Here is a 26,519-nt window from a genome sequence, read left to right as displayed (position 1 = left end):
ACACTGGAGTCTTCTAATTCCCACAGGTCTTCTTTTGAATCACCCCCAGTTTGTTTAGTGACAAGCAGAGACAAACAGCTTCTTTATTCTCAGGAATATACTCAACACTGAAGTTATATTCCTGTAAAGTAACTACCCATTTGCTGATACGAGAAGAAGTGGCATCTAATCCTTTCTTACAGAACATCTCTCTCAAATGTTTATGATCAGACCTGACAACGAAAGTTACACCTCAAAGCTTCTTTCTCAATCACTGTATAGTGTTTTTCAGGCCCTACTAAAGCTCTAGACAGGAACATTAATGTTTCCTCCTGTCCCCATTTAACTTGTGTCAAGACCGCACCAAAACCCTTGGCACTGGCATCAGTGACTAAGATGGATTGTCTCCTAGTGTCAAAGCTTTGTAAAGAGGGGGCATTGCGCAAAGCGTTCTTGATATCCTGAAACTCTGAATCACACCGAGCGCACCAAGAGAAAATCACACCCTACCTAAGGAATGTTCGCATGTAAAAAGTGTCACTTGCAAACTTGGGCACAAACCTATTATAACATTCTGCCATGCTTAATAAGGTGACTAAATCATTCCTACAGCTGGGAGTGGGAAGTTCTTCAGTAGTCTTCACTAGTTGACTGTATAGCCTAACACCATTCTTGGTACGCCAGTGACCAAGACACTCAATTTCTGAGAGACTGAATCTACCCTTATTCTCCCGCAAGGTAAGCCCTTGCTCTTTAAATTTACTCAAACCCTTTTTAACTCCGTCATCGTTCCCACTGGGTTTTGCCAAACACTAAGACATCCTTCTGGTAAATTTTAACCCCAGAAACACCTCCCAAGATGTCCCCCATAGCTCTTTGGAAAACAGGGGCTGCAGAGTTCAACCTAAAAGGTAGCCTTGTGAACCTGAACATACCAAAAGGTGTGCTGAAAGACATCAGGTCCATAGAGGCATCATCTAACTGAATCTGATGATATGCTGCCCTCAGATAAAGAGTAAAATAATGACAGCTCCATCAAGTAAAGTGGGCATCTCCGAAATATTGGGGAGAGAATACTTATCAGTAACCATGCGCTTATTAAGGCCCCTCAGATCCACACATAGCCTTATTTCATCAGGAGTTTTCCATCTGAGAATAACGGACGCAAGTCACTCAGTTACCTCTTTCTCAACAATAATGCCCTCACTTTTCAACTTGTTACGTTCTGAGTGCATGGCTTCGCGTAATGCAAGAGGCACACCTAGCACTTTGCAGGACACAGGCAAGGCCCCTTCTTTAAGTTCTATTTTGTCAGTGTATTTGTTGCAATACCCCAATTTGCTTGTAAATCCGTCCTTAAACTCTTTGCGCAACCAAGTATTCATGTGTTCATTTTCTCCTCTCACCTTGAGAACATCCACTTCAGATGTTGAAGCTGAAACTACATCCTCATTTTTAGTCTTTTCTTTCAAATTAATGCAAGGTTCTCTACCTTGATCTGACAGAATTTCCAAATCACCCTGGTGCACCCAACTAATGATACCGTCTCCTTTACACAAGATACACATTTTACCTGCAGTTAAACGACCCGCATCTCAAGATTGCCCAAAAAGTATCCTATCAATTTTATCCGCTGACCACCATAAGCAAGTTTTTTAATGTCAAGCTTTAGCAATTGAAGTTTTTCTAAGTAGAACCTTTTCGTGACTAGGGAAATTTTTGCCCCACAATCGAACCACATCTTGAGTGACTCGCCATAACACATTGTCGACTGGACGTTTGTTTCTGTGATGCTCAATCTGGAGTACAACTTCACCACAATGTAATTCATCATACTCAGTCATCCAAAGTAGGGTTGTCCTTCTGCCAAAGTTTGCTTTGATTTTTTTCTATATTACACCCCAATATAAATTGATTATGTATTTGCTCTTCTAACAACCCTCTAACTTGCATGTAGTGTCTAATTTGCGTAAGTCAGTGATATAAGTTTCAATTGACTCTTGTGTTCTTTGTATGCACCTACCAAAGTGGTAGCGCTTCGGTAGATCATGATTATCTAGTTTAGCTAAGCATATCTCAAACTCATTCAATCTGCCTTACTGTTACTTAAGTCTGGTAAATGTTCAAAGACCTCCTGTCCTTTTAATCTCAAACAGTGAAGCAACAAAGAGGTTTTTCTTTCAGCGCTCAGTGAAACACCACATACATATGCATAATGTAAGAAAACTTTCGTTTAGCCCACCTAAAGGTGGTGATGTAAAATTCTGCATGTTGGAGAACGAAACGTACTATAGGAGGTAACTTCAGGAAAAAAAATTATAATGAGCTTTAACGACCTGAAATCGGAAACAATCTCTGTGCTTAACAGTGAAATATTGATTAACATGTATTGTACAACAAGGCTTTAATTTCACAAAAAATAGATCAGGACTATTAAATGTATATGTATATGGCAGCCAGTAAGTTAAAATGATCTAAGACTGTGACGTATTAATGTTGTCAAAGGGTTGCACATCACAGAGAAGAAAGATATGCAGTAAAGGAGTGCAGGAAGGATATGCAGCAATAGTGTGCACATCATTGCAAAATCAATTATATCTTTGACCTTGGTGACAACGTTGAAGCTCCCTGCCTGTCCCCGCACGAAAGTATTGTGTAACTCTATCCTGCAGATGGCAGTCTGTTCTTCGAAATGTTGTGATCCACAATTTTGCAGTCCGTACAGGCTGCGTCACCTTAGCAACGGAGGGAGGACCCAAGTATAGGAAGAACGTGCCAGGGGTGTAGGAGACAATAAATTTCTGGGGGGGACAGGGACAGCCTTGGGGGACTTTCAATCAACCCTATACAAATCGCTCGTTGTTTACGAACTGCAGGCTCAGATAAATATACACAATCATATATATATATATCTATATATATATATATATTGGAAGTGAAATAGGGAGAAAGGAAGGCATGTTTTCACAGTCTGAAAGTATCTTTTATTGTTATTTACATTCACAAAGTAATTAGCTCAAATGTGAAAATAACATGTTGATTAACCTTGCATCTTCATGCACCAAGCAAATAAAGGTAGGAGGGTAAAAAGGAAGAACATACTCTTTGCTCCCCACACCCATCATGCCCTTCGCCTCATGCCAATTAGAACCGCACTGGAGAGATCAAAAGCGATTACTTACAACAGTTGTAAACTGTGCTCGGAAACCATAGTTCTAATAACACTTCTACTCCTTTGTGTGATCTTGGGAAACTCAGCTCCACATCAATCATAACTAGGAGCATTTCAACTGAAGAAGCTCTTGGAGTTACAGGCTATATACACATGGATTCTCTAATCTCTGTATAAACTACAGTCACTAATTTCTTTAGAAACAGCTGTTTGTGATGCACCAAGTCACTGCATGTAAAGAAAAGACATTCACTGATTATAAAGAAAAGACATCAGAAAATGACTATGATAGGGTTATTACAGTCGAATTATGACATTACATTTTCTTCTGCCAGAGCTAGCAGCCAAGGTAAAAGGCAGATCAGGTCACATAGCATAATTAATGCAGCTGTTTAAAGCAAAAAAATTGAATGTTGCTTTTCTTTCTTCTGCTATACTTTAATAGCTTGGAATAACAGAAGCTATGCACTAGGGTTTTAAGTGGTTTGTGGGAAAGTTGGTGGTGTGACCATGTATTATATGGGGTAAAATACCCCCTGTGTACATAAGGATATTGCAAGTCACCTTAAAGTTCATACCTTATAAACAAGCATTGGCATAGCCAATAGATCTCGCCTATGCAAGTTATATTGCCTTTGCCAATGTGTTTTAGCCATGCTGTACACTAGTGAGACTACTATTCAGCATGGCTGAAAGTTAATGGCATAAAGGAAAATGATGTGTCACCGACTGGTGTGGCGTAGTATCATGGAGTAAGTAGAGTGTCCTAGAATGGAGCAGTAAACTAACTTTAAAGGAACAGGGGTCCCTTGAATAAAATGCAACACCACTCCCATAAACAATGATATTAAAGTAGTATGCAAATTTAATGTTTTATGCATTTATTCAATCAAAATATAAAAGATCAAATGTAGTGGGAAAACATCAACAGGGAAAATCGAGAAAGACTGGTATTCGGGCATTACACAAGTTATCTGGATGACCCAATGTCACCAGTTACAAGAAAATTTTTCAAAGTACCATATATAGTACAGTGGTTTGGAGGAGGCTGGCCTGGTTTGTAGTGGGTACCTATGGTACTTACACCTTATACCATGTCCATTTATCCCTTATTAGTGACATGTAGGCAGTGTCTAGACGCCAGGCTCTCTAGGGGTAGCTATAACCAAGGTTTATCTAGGAGACATGCAAAGCTCATGCAATACCACTGTAGTCACACAGTACTCACACACATGAAAGAAAATACTAAGTGTTACAAAAATAAAGGTACTTTATTTTAGTGACACAAATGCCAAAAATACCATAGAGACTATACTCCCTTAGAAGGTAAGTAATACACCAATTATATACACTAGTATGCAGCAATAGCAATAAAAACCGTTAGAAAACAGTGCAATTAGTGAAAATCACAATGGTTAGAAATGGGCCTAGGGGAAACACAAACCATATACTAAGAAAGTGGAATGCGAATGTCGGTTTCCCACCTAGGCAAGTGTGGTGTGTACAGGGGCGCTGGGAGTATTAGAAAACACCAAAGGTAAGTAATAGAACCCACCTCAGAGCCCAGGAAAGCAGAAGTAAATCACAGTAACTTTCCTAGAACACACAAGAACAAGAGAAAGAAGATAATGCAAGAACCAGAAGATACTTCAAGACACAAAGGGTGGATTCCTGGACCTAAAGACCTGTGGAAGAATGGGACTAAGTCCAAGAAGCACAGAAGAGTCCAGGGAGGACAGGAGCCCCTGCTAACCCGAATCAAGGTGCAAAATAAGAACCACTGGTGAAGAACAGCAGTCAGTACTGCACTCAAGAAGATGGATGCGGGTTCGTGGTTGGTGCAGATGATATCCCACACCGGATAGATGATTGCAGTCTGGTTTGCATCGCTGGATTCCACCAACAAGCCTTGGCACAGGCATAGCTCATGGTTAGCGGAAAATGGCCACCCAGGAGGAGGAGTCAGAGGGGGCTCTCAGCAACTCAGAGAGCCCACGGAATACCTTGCAGCGCACATACGAGTCCCCAGCATGGGGACAAAGGAGTTGCAAAAGGAGGCCCACGCAGCACAAAAACAAAGGATCCCACGCCGCCAGAGAACCACTCAGGAAGCGGTGCATCTCAGGAAGGAGTGCTGGGGGCCGAAGCTACATGGTACACAAAGAATTTCATAGAAGGATGCCAACAAGCCTTGGCAACTGAAAAACACGTGGTGCACAGGAGTACTGTCTTGCGTGGGAAGGCAAGCTCTTACCTCCACCAAAGTTGGACAGTAGGACGTCAGGACCATCAGGACCACTTCAGTCTACCACCCGTGATGCAGGATCCATGCAACTCGTCAGGAGAGGGGACCCATGCAGATGGTCATCGTTGCAGAGAGGTGCCTGCTGAAGCAGGGGAGTGACTCCTTCACTCCAAGGGAGATTCGTTCATTCTTTTGGTGCAGACTGAAGACAGGCTGTCCTCTGAGGATGCACAACCGGGAAACAGTTGCATTTGCTGGCAAGAGCTGGAGATACAATGTTGCAGAAGTCGTCTTTGCTTAGTTGTTGCAGTTTGTGGAGTTCCTGGAGGGTCCAGATGCAGTTTCTTAGGTGAGAAAGTGAAGTAAAGGATGCAGAGTCTTGCAATCTGAATCTGAAGAACCTCTCAAAGGAGAGACCCTAAATACCCCTGAAAGGGGGATTGGTCAGCTAAACAGGTAAGCACCTATCAGGGGACGGCTCTGACACCACCTGCTGGCACTGGCCACTCAGATGCTCCCAGAGTTTGCTGCCAACTTGGAATCCAAGATGGCAAAACTCAGGGACCCTCTGGAGGAGCTCTGAACAGCACACCTGGGGTGGTGGTCCAGTTTCGTGCCAGAGCAGGGACTGGGGGTACCTGAACCGGTGTAGACTGGATTATGTAAGGAGGACACCAAATGTGCCCTTCAAAGCATTTCCAGTGGCCTGGGGAAGGAAGCTACCCCTTCCAAACCTATTTCCAATGGGAGAGGGTGTAACACCCCTCTATCAAGGGAAATCCTTTATTCTGTCTTCCTGGGCTTGAGCTTCTCAACCAACAGGAGGGCAGAAACCTGTCTGAGAGGTGGCAGCAGCTGGGGCTGCCTGGAAAACCTCAGAAGGCTGGAATGGCAATACTGGGGGTCCTCTAAGGAGCCCCCAGAGTGCATGGAATCATACAACCAATGCTTGCAAAAGCCTTGGGGTATGATTCCAACATGTTTGATACCAAACATACCTATGTTCGGAGTTACCATTATGTAGCTGGGAATAGGTAGTGACCTATTTCCAGTACACGTGTAAAATGGCATCCCCACACTCCTGAATTCTGGGAAAATGGTCCTGGAGGTCGTGGGGGCACCTCTGCTAGTGCAGGGGTGCCCTCACTCACAGGTACTCTGCACCCTGCCCTCAGGGCTGGAGGGCCTGCTATAGGGGTGACTTATAAGTGACCTGGTGCGGTGTAACTGGCAGTGAAAGGGTGCATGCACCTTTTCACGCAGGCTGCAATGGCAGTTCTGTAGAAGCCATTGCATGGGCTCCCTATGGGTGGCAAAAAAAATGCTTTAGCCCCTAGGGATCTCCTGGAACCCCAATGCCCTGGGTACCTAAGTACCATATACTAGGTACTTATAAGGGGGCACCAGTATGCCAATCTTGGGTGAAATACTGGGTTACCAGTATGCAACAACCATAATTTAAGGGAGAGAGCATAACTACTGGGGTCCTGATTAGCAGGATCCCAGTAGACACACTCAAACACACTGGCAAACAGGCCAAATGTGGGGGTAACCAAGCTAGAAAGAGTCTACTTTCCTACAAGGTTAGCATCCACAATAGTGATTTACACGCTGTTATACACCCACTTTTACATGAATGACTCAAATAGTGAATCAAGAAGTCATTAGCTCATAGTACCTATGCTTATGCCAACTTATGTACAATATCACAAATTCAAGTCAAGGTACTTTGGCCAACGATATTTCGATCCCCTAGACAGGTATCAGGATCATCCTAAGCCTTCGTTAAGCTTGAGTTAAAAGGGTTACATAGTGCTTGTAACCAAAATGGCGAAGATAAATCTGACTCACGTCTCATATGAGTGACAAGGCAATCAATGGAGATCTGAATCTCTAATCAAGCGCCAATGCCATAAAGTAGTAGTAGAGTGGAGTATTGTCACAGTGTAATAGAGTGGAGTGGCAGAGTGTCGTATAGTGGAAAGGCATAAATAAGAGTGAACTGGAGTAGAGTGAAGTAAAGTAACATGAACTAGCATAGAGAAAGTGGGGTAGAGTGTTGTTGAGCATAGTACATTGTTGAATAGTGGAGTGGCATAGAGGGCTGTGCAGTGGCGTTGAGTAGAGTATCGTAGATTGAAGTGGCATAGAGTGGTGTGGAGTAAAGTGGAATGGAGTGGCGTACAGGGAGTTGTGTAGGGAGTTACAGAGTGGAGAAAGTGTTAGAGTTTAATGGAATAGAGTGTCAGAGTCTAGTATCATGGAGTGTAATGTCAGAGTGAAGTGTCATAGAGTGGAGTTGGGTGGTCTAGAGTGAAATGGCATAGAGTACAGTGGTGCAAAGTAGATTGGCGTAGAGTGTGGTGGTATAGAGTGCGTTGGTTTTGAGTAAAGTGGTGTAGAGTGCATTGACGAAGACAGCACTGGTTTAGCGTATAGTGCAGTAGCGTAGAGTGGTGAAGAGTAGAGGGGAGCAGAGTGGAGTGGCACTGCATAGATTGCAGTTGTTCAGAGTGCTGTGTCATAGAGTGATGCGGTGCATGGTAGAGTGGAGTGGTGCAAGGTAGAGTAGACTGGTGTAGAGTGCAATGGTGGGATGCAGTGATTCAGAGTAGAGTGGCATAGTGTAGTGGCATATAGTACATTTGTGTAGAGTGCAGTAGAGTGGCATATAGTTGAGCGGTGCAGAGTAGAGTGCCGTGGTGCAGAGTAGAGAGGAGTATAGTTCAGTGGCAGAGTGCAGTGTTGCAGAGTTGAGTGTCATAAAGGGCAGTGGTGTAGAGTAGAGTGTCATAGAATGCATTGGTGTAGAGTAGAGTGGCATAGAATGCATTGGTGTAGAGTGCAGTGATGTAGAGTGATGCAGAGTAGAGAAGAGTGGCTTAGAGTACAGTGGTGCAGAGTAGAATAGAGTTGCATAGAGTGCCGTGGCATAGAATAGATTGCTGCAGAGTACGGTATAGTGGTGAAGAGTAGATTGTTGCAGAGTGGAGCATAGTGATGTAGAGTGCAGTAGCATAGAGCGGTGCAGAGCAGATTGGAGTGGCGCAGGGTACATTGGAGTGGTGCAGGGTAGATTAGACTGGCATAGCATAGAGTGGAGTTGCGTAGATTGCAGTCGCATAGAGGAGATGATTTCAAAGTAGAGTGAAGGGCCTACAGTGGAGTGGTGTAGAGTAGATTAAAGTGCAGTGGTGCAGAAAAGAGTGCAGTGGGACAGAGTACAGTGGCATTGAATGCAGTGGTGCAGAGTAGAGTGGCATGGAGTTCAGTTGCAGAGTGCAATGTTGCAGATTAGAGGGTCGCAGAGTACAGTGGTGTATTGTAGAGTGGCATAGAGTGCAGTCGCCTAGAGTGCTGTGGTGCAGAGTACAGTGGCATTGAAAGCAGTGGAATAGAGTGCTGCGGTGCAGAGTAGATTGGCATAGAGTGCAGTGGCATAGAGTGCATTGGATTTGAGTAAAGTGGTGAAGAGTGTAGGGGTGTATTGTGCAATGGTTAGAGTAGAATAGCATAGATTGCAGTGGCGTAGTGTAGAGTGCTGCATAGTAGAGTGGTGTAGAGTGGTACAGCATAGATTGCAGTGGCGTAGAGTAGCACAGAGTGGAGAAAAGTGGTGTAGGGTGCAGTGGCATAGGGTAGATTGTTTCAGAGTACAGTGAAGAAAAGATAGAGAAAAGATAATATACTTCAATATGCTGAAGTATGTAACGATAACAACATAAATAATAACGCTAGACATAACTGCCCAAAATGAAATATGGCTTCTCCCTGTTAGCCACTCTATAATCAAGCCCTTCATTACCTAGATAACAAAACATTAAACATAAATGTTAGAAAAATATACCCTTCTAATAGCTAAATTGTTGCGTGAAAAGGTAAAATCTGGGCCCAATCTCGACTTCACTGTTTCACGAACTGGTGTGATCTTAGGCAAATACAAACATTGTGTTTCACAGAGTCTCCTTTCTAGCCTGCAGGTGTCAGGCTAAGTGGGACTCTGTTATCTCTTTAGATCTTGCTCAATGTCTTGCAGCTCCTCTTGAAGGCATACTGCAGTGCTCCTCTTCAAGGCAGCAGGTGATGCAGACAGTAATCATCCAAAACTCTTTTCTCCTCCTCGTGCCCTTTGTTCTTATGAGCACCCTTAATGCCCACAGGTGTGAACAGGACAAACAAAAGAGCAGGGGGCGCAGGGGGCCTCCTGACTCACCTTCATTCTGTTACCATCAGATTGGAGGATGGTCGGTACAGGGCTGTTATAAGTAGCCCTTTTGTGTGCTAATGGCCCTCTGAATAATAGATGTGAGAGGGGAAATTATTGTGTCCCCTTGTCCCCCCCACCTTCGTCCCCCGTGTCCCCCACCCTCCAAAATCTGGGGGGGATACATCCCCCGCGTCCCCCACACTTCCTACGCCCATGGAACGTGCCAACGAAGGCGTGTTGATCTCCGTGTTGCTCGCTAGTCCTGTGTACTTTGCTCTGGCTGTGAAACTTAATGGTGTGCCCCTCACCGAGCAGTTGAGGCAGACCGGTGTGCCCGTCACAGAGCACTTGGCATGTCACACTGTTGCTTGAACGCCTCTAAGTTTGCCCAACTTCTCAAAATGGCAGCTACAACGTTGCTCACGTTTTCTTTCTAGGGGAATAGGTTATTGTACACCACACATAACAACGTAAAGAAAACTTTACTGTCAACGGCTCGTGATAGGAGAAGAGCACTGGAGAAAACAGCTGTGGTAATTCAAATGAGCGCTCGAGCAGCCCGCACACAACGGGAGATAAGCGTTTGAAAAACATCTTGTGGCACGCCCGATGGTGTAAATACACAGGAGTGCTCTGGGGAAGAGGTAACGCCGTGCCTTGTAATTTACTGTTGGACAGGCATTCCCTAGTGAAGCAGACAAACTTCCCGGTCCCCGCCTTGTAATTCCCCACGTCAGTTTATCTCCTCTGGGATGAGATGAGCCAGTTGACAAAAGGGTGAATCTCCGGCAGCAGACACGAGTGTGCGGGCAACGCGAGCAGTGTGACGTGGTGAGCCCAAAACAAGTCGGTAAAAAACGCTACTCGTAATGTGAGCCAAATAAATACATAAGTAAAAATCACAATACCTTCTTGTACCAAAACACTGACTCTAAGCAGAGACAGGTTCAGGGTCCATGTTGAGACATTTCGTAGTATGTAAAAGTAAAGTTGCAGCGTTCTTTTCTTAATAAAACCAAAGGAGTTTCTTGAGACAAGTGCAGCCGGTACCTTTCCGCGCTTGTCGCCAATGTGAAGAAGCATGAGCCCACTAGTTGTAATGAAGAGAAGATTTATTGAAGTACATCGGTACACTAGAAATGTCTCATCCATGTCAGCTGCTGGGGACCAGCTGACTTGCATCATTCCACTTGTACTTAAATTCTGTATTCCCCATTCTAAGATCCCTACTATCTACCTCATTACAATAAAACATGACTCTAACATTCCAGTCTAACTTGCAGGCAAGATACCACAGGGCAGTAGAGGGAGAGAGAGATGGTTGATGAAGAGTCAGAGACTGGTGCGTAACAGAGCAAACGATACAGACAGATGCGAAGGAGCGATCAGAGAGAGAGAAAGTTAGGTATGTGATATAGACACAGATGGCATTGAAGTGCAAAGTAAACCAAAATGACGAGTCCCCAAATCGAGTGGAGAGAGCCACAAGGAGGAAAGAAAGCAGGGAAGAGAGAGAAAGGATAGAGGAGAAACATAGGAAAACAACGAAGCGGGGTGTGAATTAAGGATATATGGCGCTACGGGTAATAATCTACCCACAGTAGATATCGGCGAACCTCATCAGGGAAACACCCTACCCTCGGAGGAAAAGACACCTCCAACTACAAACTAAATGTGGCGAGGGTCCCTTCTTTTGATACAGAAAAACAGGAATATTAAGTGAACACTTCACAAAAAAAATATTAATTTCAATACATCAGTCCATAATATATCACAATGGTCCTGGAGTCAACCAGTCAAGTTAATTGATGAATCCAAAGTTTTTATTCCGAATCTGATTCACATTTCACAGTCTGTAATCCACAGGTTATAGTCCTTCCAGCCAACACGTGTTTCGTCTTGGGAAATAATTATATCCCTTACGACTTCTTCAGGGCTTCTTAATTCAGGCACTAATCATCAACAGTCAAAATTGTGAATTCCTCCACTCCAAACTTTGATCCATAACACCGGTAGTGTTTCAATAACCCATTAGTCTGCAACTCCTTATTTTATGGCTACAGCGTCTTCCAGTACGGACGCCTTGCGAGTACGCTCAATGTGACAATGTGTTCCTTGAGAGTGAGGTTGGTGTTCTGGGTGCATCCAAGTGGCTGGGTGTTCAGTGAAAGTTGGGATCTGAAACTGTCAAGGTTTGTTTCATTGATGCAAGTTTGTACAATTTCTTACTTGATGTTCTTGTAAAGTAATGGGAATTCTGTCTTGGGTTTGAATTTCAGGTAGGTGCTGGACATCCAGGACTGAATGAGGTGGAGCCAGAGCTTAATTTGTGCTTGTTGTTTCCCGTGCTGAGGACCGGCACTTATTTTTGAGGGCCAGCGCTTATTTTTCTGCCTCAGGCATTTGCTGCGAGCAAAAGACACATATGGGAAAGACAGAGAAAAACAAAAAAGCATCGCAATGGGAGAAAGCAGAAAGCTGCAAGAGTAAATTGAAGGGGCAGGGAGTGGCTTTAAATAGATCGAAGAGGCCTGAAATGGCTTCAGGATTCCGCTGCCTCAGTATTCCGTGGTCCCATATTTAATTGCAGCAGCCGTGTGTTTAAGAGGAGGGCTTTGAGCACTGGCACATTTTTATTTACAAATTAAGCACTGGGTGGAGCCAATATTTAAGGCATTAAATGTCTGGAGCAGAGGAGACTTTCAAGTAGAGTTTGTATTGTTAACCTATTGGTGAATTTTGATGTTTTCTGTGAGTAGGGCCCCAAAAGACTCCGTGTAGAGGCTGAAGACGACACAGGACAAAATGGAACCCACAGGGATTCCACTGGTGATAGGGATCTTTTGGGAGGTGGAGGTGCTGTACAATTGATATTCATACACTTAATGACCTATTACACAGCCTGCGTGTTCTCTGTGGGTTTGGTCTGTAGTATAAATCTAGAGCCCGATGGTGTGTGTCATTTGTGGCCTAGCTGTACTTTGTGAAGCATCATAAAAAGAGGAAGTGGTGGGGAAGAGTGAAATGCGGTTTTGATGCAGGACACTACCATACCTTTTGTTGGGGGGTTTGGGGGGTCCCCTAAGCTTTCTTTACACCACTGTAATTAACACTGAGATCTAAGCCATCTCCCTACCATAGTCAAAATATTTCCAACCCTGAGTTAGCTGGTTAGACCATTCCGGGAGGCAAAAAACTAAATCTGTGCACTACATAATACTGGTTTTGTTCTTAAAGTTTAAGAAGCTGCCATCTCATTTTAGACATAAATATGCAAAAGGTATCCTGCACACAATCAAGCTTTGACAATAATCTTGCTGGGACAGTGCTCCTGTTCCCTTGCATCATCATATTTGCACCTCTGCATTTAGAATTGAAAAATAAAAGTGCAAGTACCAGAACAGTGTGAACTAGCCACATGTGACCTAAGAAAATGATCTTTGTGGATCTCACATTTTCACACACTAGACCATGTATAACTGCCTTCTGCACTGTGGCTTGATTCATGTCTGACAAGATAGCTGTTTCAGTCATCATTTTAAAATCCTGTGCATTCCTTTGTCTGTCATTCTGCAGTTTTAAAGGCTTTATTAAATTGAAAGATCATTTTCTAAGAGCAAAGAAGTGAACAAGGTGACATGAACTATTTATAATGTCGTAGAGTTAAAATTACACCGATGCTAATAACACCAATACATGAAATCATTAAAAAATCTTATGCATTTTCCTGCACAGTTGTCCACTTTATTGTCCATTTTCTTGTTTTCAAATGTCCAGTTGTGTATATTGCATAAGCAGAAAGACTAATTAACAATTAATGACTCAGCACAAAGTAAAAACTCTTATTATGTTCTACATAGATTATCCAAACATACCTCCAATTCGCATTAAAAGTGAAGAGGCTGATCAGTCAATCAGTAACCAGGATTCTGCCGTCAGCAGCACAAGTGAGTAAAACAAGATAATGCTTGAAGTGTAATGGTAATGTTTCACTGGCCTAGGGAGGTGATTATAGAGTTCTGGTTTGGGTTCAGTCTAAACCAGCTCCGTAGTGGCATCAGTTATCTCCAGAGTGATTTGTAAAGAAGTTCTGAAGCATCAAAACCAGGACTTGTGCCATCGTCACTGGTATTACTATGTGAGCATATTTATTTGCATGTGTTTCAGGAGTGGAGCAGAGGGAGGTACAAAGCATATTTTCCCACTGTTTCTATGAACTTTGGCATCTGGGAATAAACTCAAACCCATGGCTTTTTAACATGCACTATTCCCTTTACTGTAAACTTTGATTTGTATTTATATAAATTCAGTAGACCATTTTCTGCCAAGGACGATTTTTGAATTTTACACGTTATTTTTTATTTTTATTTTTTAATTTATGCAGTATATCCATTCATTAAACCTCCAGTCTTCATAAAAAGTGAAGAAGAGGAGCAGATGATCAGTGATCACCTACTTGGATTCAGCACGGCATGTGAGTAAAACCAGAAAAAACCTGTATTCACTAGTCACCTTGCACTTGCCAGCTAGGCAGCAGTGGTATTTTGTAACTCGTGTAGGCTGAAGAGATTGTTATCTGAGTGGTGTCTGAAGAATATCTGGAAAAATCCTGCTCCGCCTACTCTATCCTTTCTCAAGTGGTGAATGGATTGTGCTGTCATTGGTGTATTCAAGAATGGTGTACGCTATTAGCACATTAGGAAGTATCATAAAATGTCAGAGGCAGAACATCTAAGGCGACATCAAGCAGATTTTCTGTTGCTGCATGATATAAGCGGGGCGTTCTGCTACAACATAGTTGTTGCTCTTAAGCTGAAGTTTAGTTCGCCCTTTACTTTATTTGTGAATTAAATGGTAGCTGTAGCAGCCTCATGTGCCAGAAGTTGGCTATTGTCACAAGGCTTCGGCCATGCATGAAGTGCACACTGCTGACAATAAAATGTGCTGGTACTGGGGGTGACAGTGCCAGGCCAAGCACACCACAGTAAAATGTGTGACAGGGGTCACTGTCTCACCATTTCTTCAGATACATAGCCGACCTTGCCCCATAACCGTGGAATGATATAGGAAAGAGACAATAGTCATCTCTGTACACGCATGCCAACAATGGAAGATAGGATTGTGTCAGTTGCCTAGTAACTCAGCCGGACTTCATCATTTTCCTCAATTGTCCCCTTGCCTTAGTTTTACATCTGCCCTCATTCTCAACTTCTCAGCCCATTCCTCTTCATACTCTCCATTCTCTTTCTCATTCTTTCACTTTTTAAGTCAGGCCAACATCTCATCCCCACCCTTGTTAATGTGAAGAATCAAATTAAACTGTGTTTTCTTCTCCTAATTATCTAATGCAGTAGTTTCTAGTTCTGTTTAAATGGCCAGTGGTTCTCACTGATCTGTTGTGCACTTCCTTTGAATTGATGCAGAGCTGTCCTTTATGCCTGTTAACTTCAAAACAGTGTTTCTCATTGCCATTACTTCATCCTTGTGAGTGAACACCTGCGCCGATCTGCCAACAGCTATATACATCTCTCTTCCTAGGCAAATTGGTCCCCCGGGAAAAAATGGTACTCCTGACTAAGGTAGTTACGTCCTTCCATATGGGGCAATCCATCGCCTTGCCAGCTTTCTATTCTCCACCTCATCCCTGTAAGGATTTTTGTGAGCTTCTTCAGTCTGAGAAAGGGTAAAGCAGTACAAAAGAGAGCCATATCCTGAGGAATTGGCTTATTATTAACATCTGCTATGGGCTAGCTAAAACCCCCCCCCATAATGCGTGCATGCTCATTACACCAGAACGAAAGTTGCTACTACAGTGCTGGTGCACTGTGTGCCTGTCTCATTAAGCTGCCAGGCTGTTATGTAGGTGTCCTTCCACATGTTCATAAGTCACTACTGCTTGAATGGTCATGATCCAGCGTGATGGCATTTTGCCTAATCTGCCCTGCAGTATTTCCTGGTCTGAGCCATTCTACTGACCCACCACTGAAGAAGTACTGCATTGGTATCTATTGACCAAGTGAGGAATCTACGGTTAAAATCTTCTTACAGAAGAACAAGTTACTTACTTTTGGTAACACCTTCTCTGTTAAAGACTTTTTCTGACAAAGACTTTCAGTTGCAGATTCCCACATTTTGAATATTCCTCAGGTGTTAGACTGGATACGGAAACTTTTCAGCAGTACTTCATGCAGGTAAGTGATGCGGGGCGACTCTACACTCAGATTGTTCTGCTCCGGAATTGTCGTGCTGAGCCTACATAGGCACTACTCCATTCCGCTGACATAATTTCTTTTCTTTCTTTGCCACTAGATGGGGATCTTAAGCTAACTATTGTCTCTTTGAGACCTTAGCTCGATCAGCAGTGTCTTTTTTAGTGGGCATGTTAAGTCTCAAAATAGGTTTTAAGCCCTGTAGGACAGTTGCAACCAAACGTATTTGACAGATCCTCATCAGATTGCCTCTGGTACCTAAGGTTGTGGCCAGATTCTATGGCCTGCAGTGACTGCATGCCGATGAACCTAAGGCAAAACAAGAACGCGAGGCAAAACTCTACATCGCCAAGCACTGAAATAGTTCATGATGAGTTACATCCAAGTCAAAAGTTTGATCTCAGTTCTGTTCGATACCTAGGAGTTGCAAGAACCATTCCAGAGGTTGGTCTTTGCCTCGATCTAAGTCCTTGAGTAGGTTGAACAAAAAAGACAAGAAATCTAAGAGGGACATGGCCCCTTCCCACCCTTTACATTCCCATAAGAAGGCACAGGATGGCACCATACATCTGTATCTCGTTCCTGAAGTCATTTGAATTCAGAGCTGATCCAACAACTTGTTCCGGCAGAACCCAAGTGTTTAGGTCATCCGCCTTCAAGCACAGATCAAAGAGTTCCACACGGCCATGCTCAGCCTCTTTGGATGCTGGCTGACTCCCTTTGGCGGCCTGCATGCCCAGCAGAGCTGAGAGGTTCTCCACCTGGATTATTGACAGCAGAGTTGCCCTCGGCATCAGCTGGACCCTCAGAGCCCACAACAGGGCCACCTCTGGCGTCAATGCTGACTCACTGCCAATGCCGACTCAATCAATGCTGGAAGACTGGGCTCCAGTTGTCCTCCCTGATGCTGAGTTTATGGCATGTTGATTTTGACTGATGCTGCGCTCGTCTGCTTTAGAGGCCTCACTTCCTCTACTAGATCTGCTTTCAAAACAACAAACACATGCTCTGCATTCTCTATTCGGTATGGATTCGGACAATGACAAAGATGTGGGTAAGGAGATTGGCCAACCATATCACAAGGAGAATTGGTGTGACCTACAGGAGGCTAGTGGCCTTGATATTTCCCCTGATTCAGGACTCCTTTCATTCCCTTGTTCTGCTGCTGAGTGTAATGCTTCTTATGCCGTGATAATACATAGGACAGTCTGAGTCCTTGACCTCCAGCTCCCCACCTTAAAGGTCAAGACCAGTTTTCTTATGAAGACCCATCTCCAAATAGGCACTGCTTTTGTATTCAGAAGGTGAGAAATCTGTGTCCAGAATGCTCTATCAGAAGAACAAGTTACTTACCTATGGTAATGCACTTTCTGGTAGAGACTCTACTTAGCCGAAGATTCCTTGTGATTCTACTTGTTCCGTAATTGGACTCTATCTATTAATAAGATCTTAAGTCTAGGAGTCTGAATACTGGTCACACCTGTATTATTTTGGGCTCTGCTTCTGGGGGCAGGTACAATCTCAAAAGCAACGGTTATCAGCATGGGGGATTGGCGCCTATAGAAGCTCTGCATGTGATCACTAGAGCGCAACAGCATCCGTTTGTAGCCCCACCACGTCACCTACCAGTGCAAAGAGGTACTAATAAAGAGTTTCTAGAACCAGTCTGACACCCAGGGAGGGTCTACCAGAAAGAGCTTTACTAACAGTAGGTAGCTTGTTCGTTCATCTAACTGCAGATTCCTCCTTCCCATTCAGTGGAATTAATTCATATAGTCCATTAATAAGATCCCAATCTACTGTAGAGCTCTGCAGACTAGTATAGTCTGATTTCTATAGGGTCCGTGTCTGACAGAGCAGACAGAGATCAGAAAGAAACTGATGTGAGTGCCCTGAAGTTGTGCAGATTTAGTGGTCCTGACATCACATCCTGGGTGCAACAGCTCTGATGTGATGCCACGCAACACCACCTTATGTTGCGCACGGGAATTCCTATCAGAATTAGTTGGACTAAGTGTGCCACCTGGGGGAATTCACCAGGTGAGGAAGCTGTGGTTAGATATGAGTCTCTACTAGACAATTTATTACCAAATGTGAGTAACTTGTTCCTAAGAAACATTTTCTTAGGAACTTCTGGTGCCACACTGCGCAGATCATTACTTCATGCTCTTCAACAGGAGAATTCCACAAGCAAAGTAAAACCACTTTACATCAAGCCACTAGTAAGCAATCAAGTCTTTAACCACTGGGACTCAGTGACCTTTTGGAGTAATATAAAATTAACTGGTCCTCTGCAAGTTAGATGTAAATACAACTTTTATTCATGTACTACAGAAATGTATGGGGGCAGAGTTATGGTAGTGCAGATAACTCATTATAGTAGCACAGTGAACAGATGCATATACAGTGTGCTCAAGAAGACTGAGAGGAGCCACACCAAGCTCTTCAAGTTAAGGCAAACCCAGTTACTTTTTCAAAAGTCCTTTCAAGCACATTCTGAAACCAAATCAAAGTGTATTCAGAGTTCTTCCAATAAAGATTCTTTATTCCTTTCTCCTTACTTTATGATAAGTCAATTATATATATTTTCTATCCCTGATAAAGTCTAGACGACCTGGCTGAATAAACAACATGTTGGTTAGAAGCATTTGATGAGGAGAACAGAAAAAGGAATCTTTCCTGGAAGAACTCTGAGTACACTTTGATTTGGTTTATGAGTGTGCTCGAAAGGACTTTTGAAAAACCTTTTATTCACATTGTGGACTTCCTCATATAAAACAACCTCTTCTGACAGACAGGTTCCTAACTGGACAGTGGCTGTGAATCTGCACTCATTGCAATATGAGTGGACCTCAAGAACACTGTTGATTCTGAATCACTGTCCTTCTAATTCACCTGCAGCCACTGACACTATCATCGGCCACTAAGCCAAAAAGTAGGTGAACCAGGAATCATATCCACTGCCAATAATTAGATGAAGTCCTCTTCTGCAGACCAAACTCAGTTTGTCACTCTTATACCTTTTGGCTCACCACAGTTAATCCATTGGGTTGAAGCCAATCAAGACCTAACAGTTGCCCATCTCCTAGGTCAGCTGCTATAGTTATGCTGCCAATACACAGATCATCCTAAAACTAGAAACGCCTGCAGACCTGACCAACCCATGACTCAGCCAATGCTTGCTCGTTTTAGACCACAGTTTGCCAGAGAAAGGGTTACAATTCAGCTTACAATAAACAGAGATCCTCACCCATGGAACATGGAACAAACATGAGTGTTCACCCTTTGGCCTAAAGAAATAGAACCACCCCAACAAAAGGAAAACGTGTGGGCATGATCACAGGCTTCGTTTCTCTCCAAACTCAAATTAACCAAATGGCTAAAAAAGTGCATTGTACATCATGAAAATAGTTACATTGATTTTACTTCAAAAGGGATTCCCTGGCAGGATTTAGGTTTGAAGAGCTCTATGTGTGTCATGTCTTGATTATGCCAGTGGATTCTAAAATTTGGCTCCCGAGATACCTAATCAGCAAAGTATAATAACCCTAAAGTGCTGCAGCTAGATACGCTCTAAACCTGAACGTAATCAACCATGTCACCCCTGCTGGCCTCCCACTGCAATAGGAATCTCATTCAAAGTCCATGGTGTTGCCTACCAGGGGTTCCATGGAATAAAAACTGTTTTTAATCATCTACTCAGTGTCAACTCAACTGAAAAAAATAATCCCAGTTTTAGGATGGCTCCACTCTAGATTATCTTCACCCTTTTTAAAGGGACGCAGTTGGTCAGGCACTGCTTCTCTGTACAAACATGCAAGTTCTGGAGCACCCTGATAAAGCAAACATAGGCAATTATCAATCAGAATTCAGAAAGGCTGCAAAGACCTGACCTTTAAAAAGAGAACCACAAAGTCCACAGCTCACTGCAGTAGCCAGATTGCATCTTGCAGCCTAATAAAAACTGCTTGGAGCCACCCTGGTGTGGGTCACACCACATGAAGGATGTGTGTCATGCTCAATCCAGAGAGAGGGGAAACTCAGTGCAAAGGGTATGGGAAAGAAGCTTGGGGATACGGCTAGACCAAGAACAGTTACAGGAGGTGATTGAGAACTCTAATAACTTTTTGTCACATGCAGGAGAGAAAGGCCCCTTGTATAAGACCCTCTGTAGATGATATAACACACCAAACCACTTACATGCTATTGATTGATCCTACAGTATCACATACTTGAGAGGTGGCAGGGATGAAGGCACTCTTACTAATGTACCATGGCTCTGTCCTAGACTGGCTGCCTTTTCTGGAGAGGTGTGAAGTAAATTGCTTGATTTCCCCTCCAAAGCAATTTATTCACTCTACCCAATCAACTATAGAAAATGTGAAAGGTTAAGATCGTGTTCTACATGCTACTTGCAGCAAAGCAGCAGATCCTGGTCAGGTTCCTTTTGAACAGGTCTGGTTACAAAAGCAGCTTTGGCTGCTGAGGAAGGAAATGCTAGTTACGGTGGCTCAAGATACAGATTAAGTTTGTGCAAAATAAAATATGTTTCTCTCTTATGTTTCTAGTGATTGAAAGGAACGCCATTGCCCAAAGAGACTGAGCACTGACTATGTGAGAGCACTATTAGTTCTGGGGCTCTCAGGGAATTTGAGGACAACTGGTAGTCCACATTTGAATAACACAATGAGACCTGTGTGACTGCATAGCTTAAGGAGACCCAAGTTATCTTTAAAGACCTGAAGGGACTGAGAGGATATTTCACTGGTTGAACGGTATGTGTGTTCCAGAGACACACTGAAACAACCTAAACAAAGTACAGCCATCCCAAAACGACAAATTGCTAGTCAGATTAAGCCTACTTTATGCTTTGGCTAAAGGAAACCATAAGCAATCTTTCATTGTGTTCAGTCCAACTTCTAGGCGTGCAACCTGCACATCAAAGACGGGCTCAACTTTATATTAAGGGAGCTGGACTGTTTCACTCAGTTATTGTGAAAAATATATTGAAATATAAAATTGTTTGTTGGTCTTCTAAATTGTTGATTATTATGAAGGTCAGTTATAAAGTTAAAACCAGGAAGTGGGGAGATGTATTAGAACCATAAATATTCTCACATCTTTTCCATATTTCAACCCATTTCAGCTGACAGACAGCCTTCCGTGGTTCACCAGCTTTCAAGTAGATTCTTGATCACTACTGCGGTCCCTCTTATAATTATTTATTGCAAGGAGAAAAGAGCGTATTAATTAAATATATTAAAGAATATAGTTGCTGTTTAGTCTGTTCGGTGGAAAAACTAATATTGTAGACTATTTGCCCCACACAGAGAAGGCCAAGGATATTTTCTTGTAGTCACACATCTGGAATGTCCAGAGGTGGACCGCTACTAGGTGTTCCCGCAGGATGGTTACTTTGACGAATTTATGACTACAGGAAAGCATCCGAGAGTTCAGTTAACCTGCTCTGGATGATACTTAGACATTGAACCATGTGGGGAGGGCGAATAAGAGGTGTAAGAGGATATGAAGTGGTACGAAGAGATATGTCGTTGGTTTTCCAGATGGCAGTGTATAATAAGTTGTATACATTAATAAAATATATTGAAACTTACAATTTCGTCAAGGAATTTCTTCATCATAAGGAATCTAAAAAAGGTATACCTTAATGAAATGAAACTGCAGCTGTAATCTGGCCAAATAGAGAAGATATTAGAGTAAAGCTTCTTCTTGAAACCTGTGGGGATCGAAGATCTTCCACTGGAAGGTATAGGTTGCCCTGGTGGGTGGACACTCTGCTTATTTCAAAATGTTGCAAGAGTTTCACATGGCCATATATTATTATTATTTTAGAAGCCAGAACGACAAGTGTGTTGATGGTTGGAGTATTTTTCTTGTTTTGGAGCATTTCCATTTGATAATCTTGGAATATATGAGAGGAAACAGTGGACGTGACCATAGATGCTTCCCTGACCTGTTGAGAGGGAATTCTCCTTCATAGTGGGTTAGTTGAAGGGGAGAATGAGTGTTATATGTGCTGCTTATAGATTACGATTAGTGCGAGCAAAGGCAAGAGTAATGTCTCACTGCCAACCCATGGCATTAGTGATGGACTGACAAGTCCGAGGTTTCTTCTGCAGTCCCAGTGATTTCATTTGACGCCATGATGCCCTGATTTAGAATCTACTTAAATGTTCATGCTACATAATTTATCTGCAAACTATAGTAGAGACCTTTATAGAGACCGGTCATATCAGCCTAATAAGGCAGTACTATCGGACACTTTAATGGATGTTGCAGTATTGTCACAAATGAATAAACAGCAACATAACTTCCTTGTAAGTAGCAGTAAATGAATTGGACTGTGAGTCTGCCTGCTAAAAAGATATTCTTGTTCCTCAAGTAAATATTTCTCTGGAGACAGGACTGAGTGCATAAGTGGGAGCAAGGAAATATTCTTTGGTTGGCTGATATACACGCACCTGGCTTGAGTGGAATCATATGTTTGAAAGCAGTGCATTGATGTACTGTTTCAAATATCATGAAAATGATAGCCAATGATGTTACCATCGTGTTTCTCAGTGTCACTGCTCCTCTAATCAGAATCACGGGGTAGTTGCTTATACATCCACAAGTGAGACTCCCGTAGGCGGAAAGTCAGTGAGAATCAGTGAATATCTTCTGATTTCCAGATAAAGAGATACAAGATGTTGCTGTAGTTGTTCAAGGTGTGCAAGCTCTCTGAGGACCGTGAGCTCTCTGATGAGCATGGGCACTTAAAGGAGTGTGTCACCTACAGGAGTGTCTGTGATGAAGACTATTGAAAGTGTGGGGTGCAACTGCTCAACCTACCTTGTCTACTTCTGAGAACTCAGTCTCTTCCCCATTATACTATTGAAGTTTCAGACCTTGCTGTACCACATAACCGTAACATCCTTTATCCCAGGGAGACGTGGTTCATTGAATTTTCTGGACCTGGTTCTTCCAGATCATAAAAACTTGATAAAATATATTGGTTGGTGGGCTGGCTATTATATTCCCACTTGTGCCCTCTGTGTTAATTTGTCCAGTGCTCCCTCCCCCTATTGGAAACATTTGTTTGCCTATTTATCATCTCTCTGGGCCTTCTAGTGTTTTTTTGAGAAGCACTTGCTGATTTTGTCTGTCCATTTAATATTAAATATTCCAACGTTAGAGTGATGTATTAATGGTCTCTTTTAACTTATCTCTTTTTTAGCACAGTTTGAACTGTATATGTAAGGATATTGCATCGTAATGCACTATTGAACCACATTTTCACAGACAAACGTTTCAGGCTTCCATCTTCTCAATCTCCTTCCCACACACTAACACAAGTGTGTTTTCCTTATCAACGTTTATTTATTCATGATTTGGAACACCAATGAGATCCACATAAGGGAAGGAAATACCACACATACATAATAAATCAAAAAGGAAATACCACAAATAATAGCATCATAATAGTAAAATCATAAAATCAGTAACCCATTATGGTACAAGTGATTTTGTGATCTAAAAGTATAAGGTTATACAAAACATTTAATTCAAATCCATAAACAGTTAAAATTGTAGAAAATACAATCAAAAAGCATTTTATTAGGAGTAGGAAATAATGACAAACTGGCAACTGCTATCGTTCAAGATTGGTGTTTGTGACAGTGTAAATAACAAGTGTGACAAATAAATTGTGCCTATTTCAATCACCCACCATGGTACAAACAAATTCATCATCCAAAAATATAAAAATGACATCCCAACGTTCAACACAAATTTTAAAATATTTTTTTTTTTAAACTGAATATTTAATTAGGCGAGAAAATAATAATTGGATACCATCGCTGTTGTTTGATCTTGAGATTATAAGAACAAGGGTTTCATAAAGGTGCGTCTGTATAATGAGGCAGGACAAATAAATAGCATGTTTTAAATCTTGGACACCTTTATTACAAAGTTTACCAATATTAAATGATTTATACCATTTAGAAGTTAAAACTTTTGAGGGCAGCATATTTAAGCATAATAATTAGCAAGAAACGCCTAACACAGTGATCCATGTTCCAGGTCAAATATTGTTGCAGTTTTTTCAAGATAGAAGAATTCCTTAGCATCTCAAATTTATCTTTTGTACCACAAGCCTTGTTGTCCAGCCGAAAAATTATGATAGAAGAGGTCATATCCAGATACGCTTTTAATTGGGTTACAGAAAGATGATACTCGATCCAGTTCTAAGTTAAACATGTATAAAGCATTTGAGAAATTCCGAAAGAACATGGAATTTTCGTTTTTTTATTGCAAAAATCCCTTTATTCATATAACTCCTTAATGAGTTAGAATCGCTTCTCAATATACGATGACCCCAACTGACCACTTTTGCTAGACCATTGACAAATAAACTTTTTAACCCTGGTTCAAGTCTTATGGCCACAACTGCCACCAGAGTGTTACAACCACACAAGTTCCTTAAAATGTTTCCTTTAATTTTGTCTTAGAAACCCCAGATCACAACGTCAATTAGTTCCACTGCATACAACAAAGTAGCCGGGATTTTGGATTTAAATATAGTGAGTAGGTGGGAAAACGTCTCTGCCCCATTGCTCTGTAGAATGAACCCAGCCCCTTAGCCTGGGATATAGCCTTGCAGGTGCTATTTGAAATATGTTCTGAATCATTTAAAGTGCTACACACAATTTTCCTTAAAGACCTGTAAGTATTCACGACCTTCAATCTATCCCCGCCAAGGTACCATGGGTAATTAGAATAGTTACACGAACTTTTGCCCTCAAAACATAAGACTTTACTTTTAGCAATGCTATTATTCAAAAAGCTGTAGAGCAGCGAGGTGGCTATTTAAACCTCCAGGCATAAGATCAGTGTAGGAAAGTACCATCTTTCTTGGCATGTTACCCCCAATTTTACATGTATGTCAGTATGTTTTTGTCCTGTCTCACTGGGATCCTGCTAGCCAGGACCCCAGTGCTCATAGTTTGTGGCCTAAATGTGTATACCTGTGTATTGCCTAACTGTGTCACTGAGGCTCTGCTAATCAGAACCTCAGTGCTCATGCTCTCTCTGCCTTTAAATGTGTCAATGTAGGCTAAAGACTACATTTACCAATTTCAATTGGCATACTGGACCCTCCTTATAAGTCCCTAGTATATGGTACCTAGGAACCCAGGGCATTGGGGTTCCAGGAGGACCTTATGGGCTGTAGCATTTATTTTGCCTCCCATAGGGAGCTCAGACAAACCATTACACAGAACTGCCATTGCAGTCCGAGTGAAATAATGCACACGTTATTTAACAGCCATTTTCACTGCACTTGAGTAACTTATAAGTCGTTTATATGTCTAACCTTCACTTGCTGAAGGTTAGGTGAAAAGTTACTAAGTGTGAGGGCACCCTTGCACTAGCAAAGGTGCCTCTCACATAGTTCAGGGCCATTTCCCCGGACTTTTTGAGTGCGGGGACACCATTACACCTGTCCACTACATATAGAAATATCTATATGTTGCTTCACAATGGTAACTCCGAATATGTCATGTAACATTTCTTAGATCATGGAATTGTCCCCCCATTCCAAATTTGGTATTGGGGGGCCAATTCCATGCATCCTAGGGGCTCCACTATGGACCCCCAGTACTGCCAAACCAGCTATCTTGGGTTTTCTCTGCAACTACAGTTGCTGCCACCTCACAGGCATGGTTCTGCCCTCCTTGGGGTCTGGCCAGCCCAGTCCCAGGAAGGCAGAACAAAGCATTTCCTCTGAGAGCAGGGTGTTACACCCTCTCTCTTTGGAAATAGGTGTTAAAGGCTGGGGAGGGGTAGCCTCTCCAAGCCTCTGGAAATGCTTTGAAGGGCACAGATGGTGCCCTCCTTGCATAAGCCAGTCTACACCGGTTTAGGAAACCCCCAGTCCCTGCTCTAGCGCGAAACTGGACGAAGGAAAGGGGAGTGACCACTCCCCTGTCCATCACCACCCCAGGGGTGGTGCTCAGAGCTCCTCCAGTGTGTCTCAGACCTCTGCCATCTTGTTTCCAGGGGTGTGGGTGCACTCTGGAGTCCTCAGAGTGGCCAGTGCCAGCGTGTGACATTAGAGACCCCTCCTGATAGGTGCATACCTGACTAGGTGGCCAATCCCCCTCTCAGGGCTATTTAGGGTCTGTCCAGTGGGCTTTTCCTCTGATTAATACTCGCAAGAATTCATCAGGGCTCCTCTACACTTCTCTCTTCGACTTCTGCCAAGGATCGACCGCTGACTGCTCCAGGACGCCTGCAAAACTTTCACAAAGTAGCCAGAAGACTATCAGCGACATTGTAGCGCCTAACCCTGCCAGCTTTCTCGACTGTTTCCTGGTGGTGCATGCTCTGGGGGCTTCCTGCCTTCACCCTGCACTGGAAGCCACAAAGAAATCTCCCCTTGGTCGACGGAATCTTCCCCCTTCTTCAGCAGGCACCAAACTTGAGCTTCACTGTACTCTGGGTCCCCTCTCATCCTGACGAGTGTGGCCCCTGGAACACAGATGGTGGACCCAAGTGACCCAGACTGTCCAGAGGTCCAAATTTCCGAATTTGGAGGAGGTAAGTCCTTGCCTCCCCTCCCCAGTCAGTAATCCTGTGCACCGTGTGATCTGAAGCCACAAGGGCTTCTGTGCACATTTCCAAGAAATCCTGCATGTAGAGCCGAGC

The 26,519-nt window shown here is 42.9% G+C and overlaps 1 protein-coding gene across 1 annotated transcript in view; it reads left to right on the top strand.

The window, feature by feature from the left end:
• LOC138261624 (zinc finger protein 665-like) overlaps positions 1-26,519 on the top strand; it is a 211,254-nt gene that overhangs the window by 90,880 nt on the left and 93,855 nt on the right. Inside the window, exons 7-8 of the mRNA XM_069210749.1 lie at positions 13,464-13,550; positions 13,988-14,077. Coding sequence (XP_069066850.1) covers positions 13,464-13,550; positions 13,988-14,077 — 177 coding nt within the window. The remainder of the gene's footprint in view (positions 1-13,463; positions 13,551-13,987; positions 14,078-26,519) is intronic.

This window comes from Pleurodeles waltl, chromosome 10, assembly GCF_031143425.1.
Source record: "Pleurodeles waltl isolate 20211129_DDA chromosome 10, aPleWal1.hap1.20221129, whole genome shotgun sequence".
In the NCBI taxonomy this organism is placed as follows: Eukaryota; Metazoa; Chordata; class Amphibia; order Caudata; family Salamandridae; genus Pleurodeles; species Pleurodeles waltl.
Note: the sequence above shows the minus strand (reverse complement) of the source record. Positions and strands in the feature narration are given on the sequence as shown.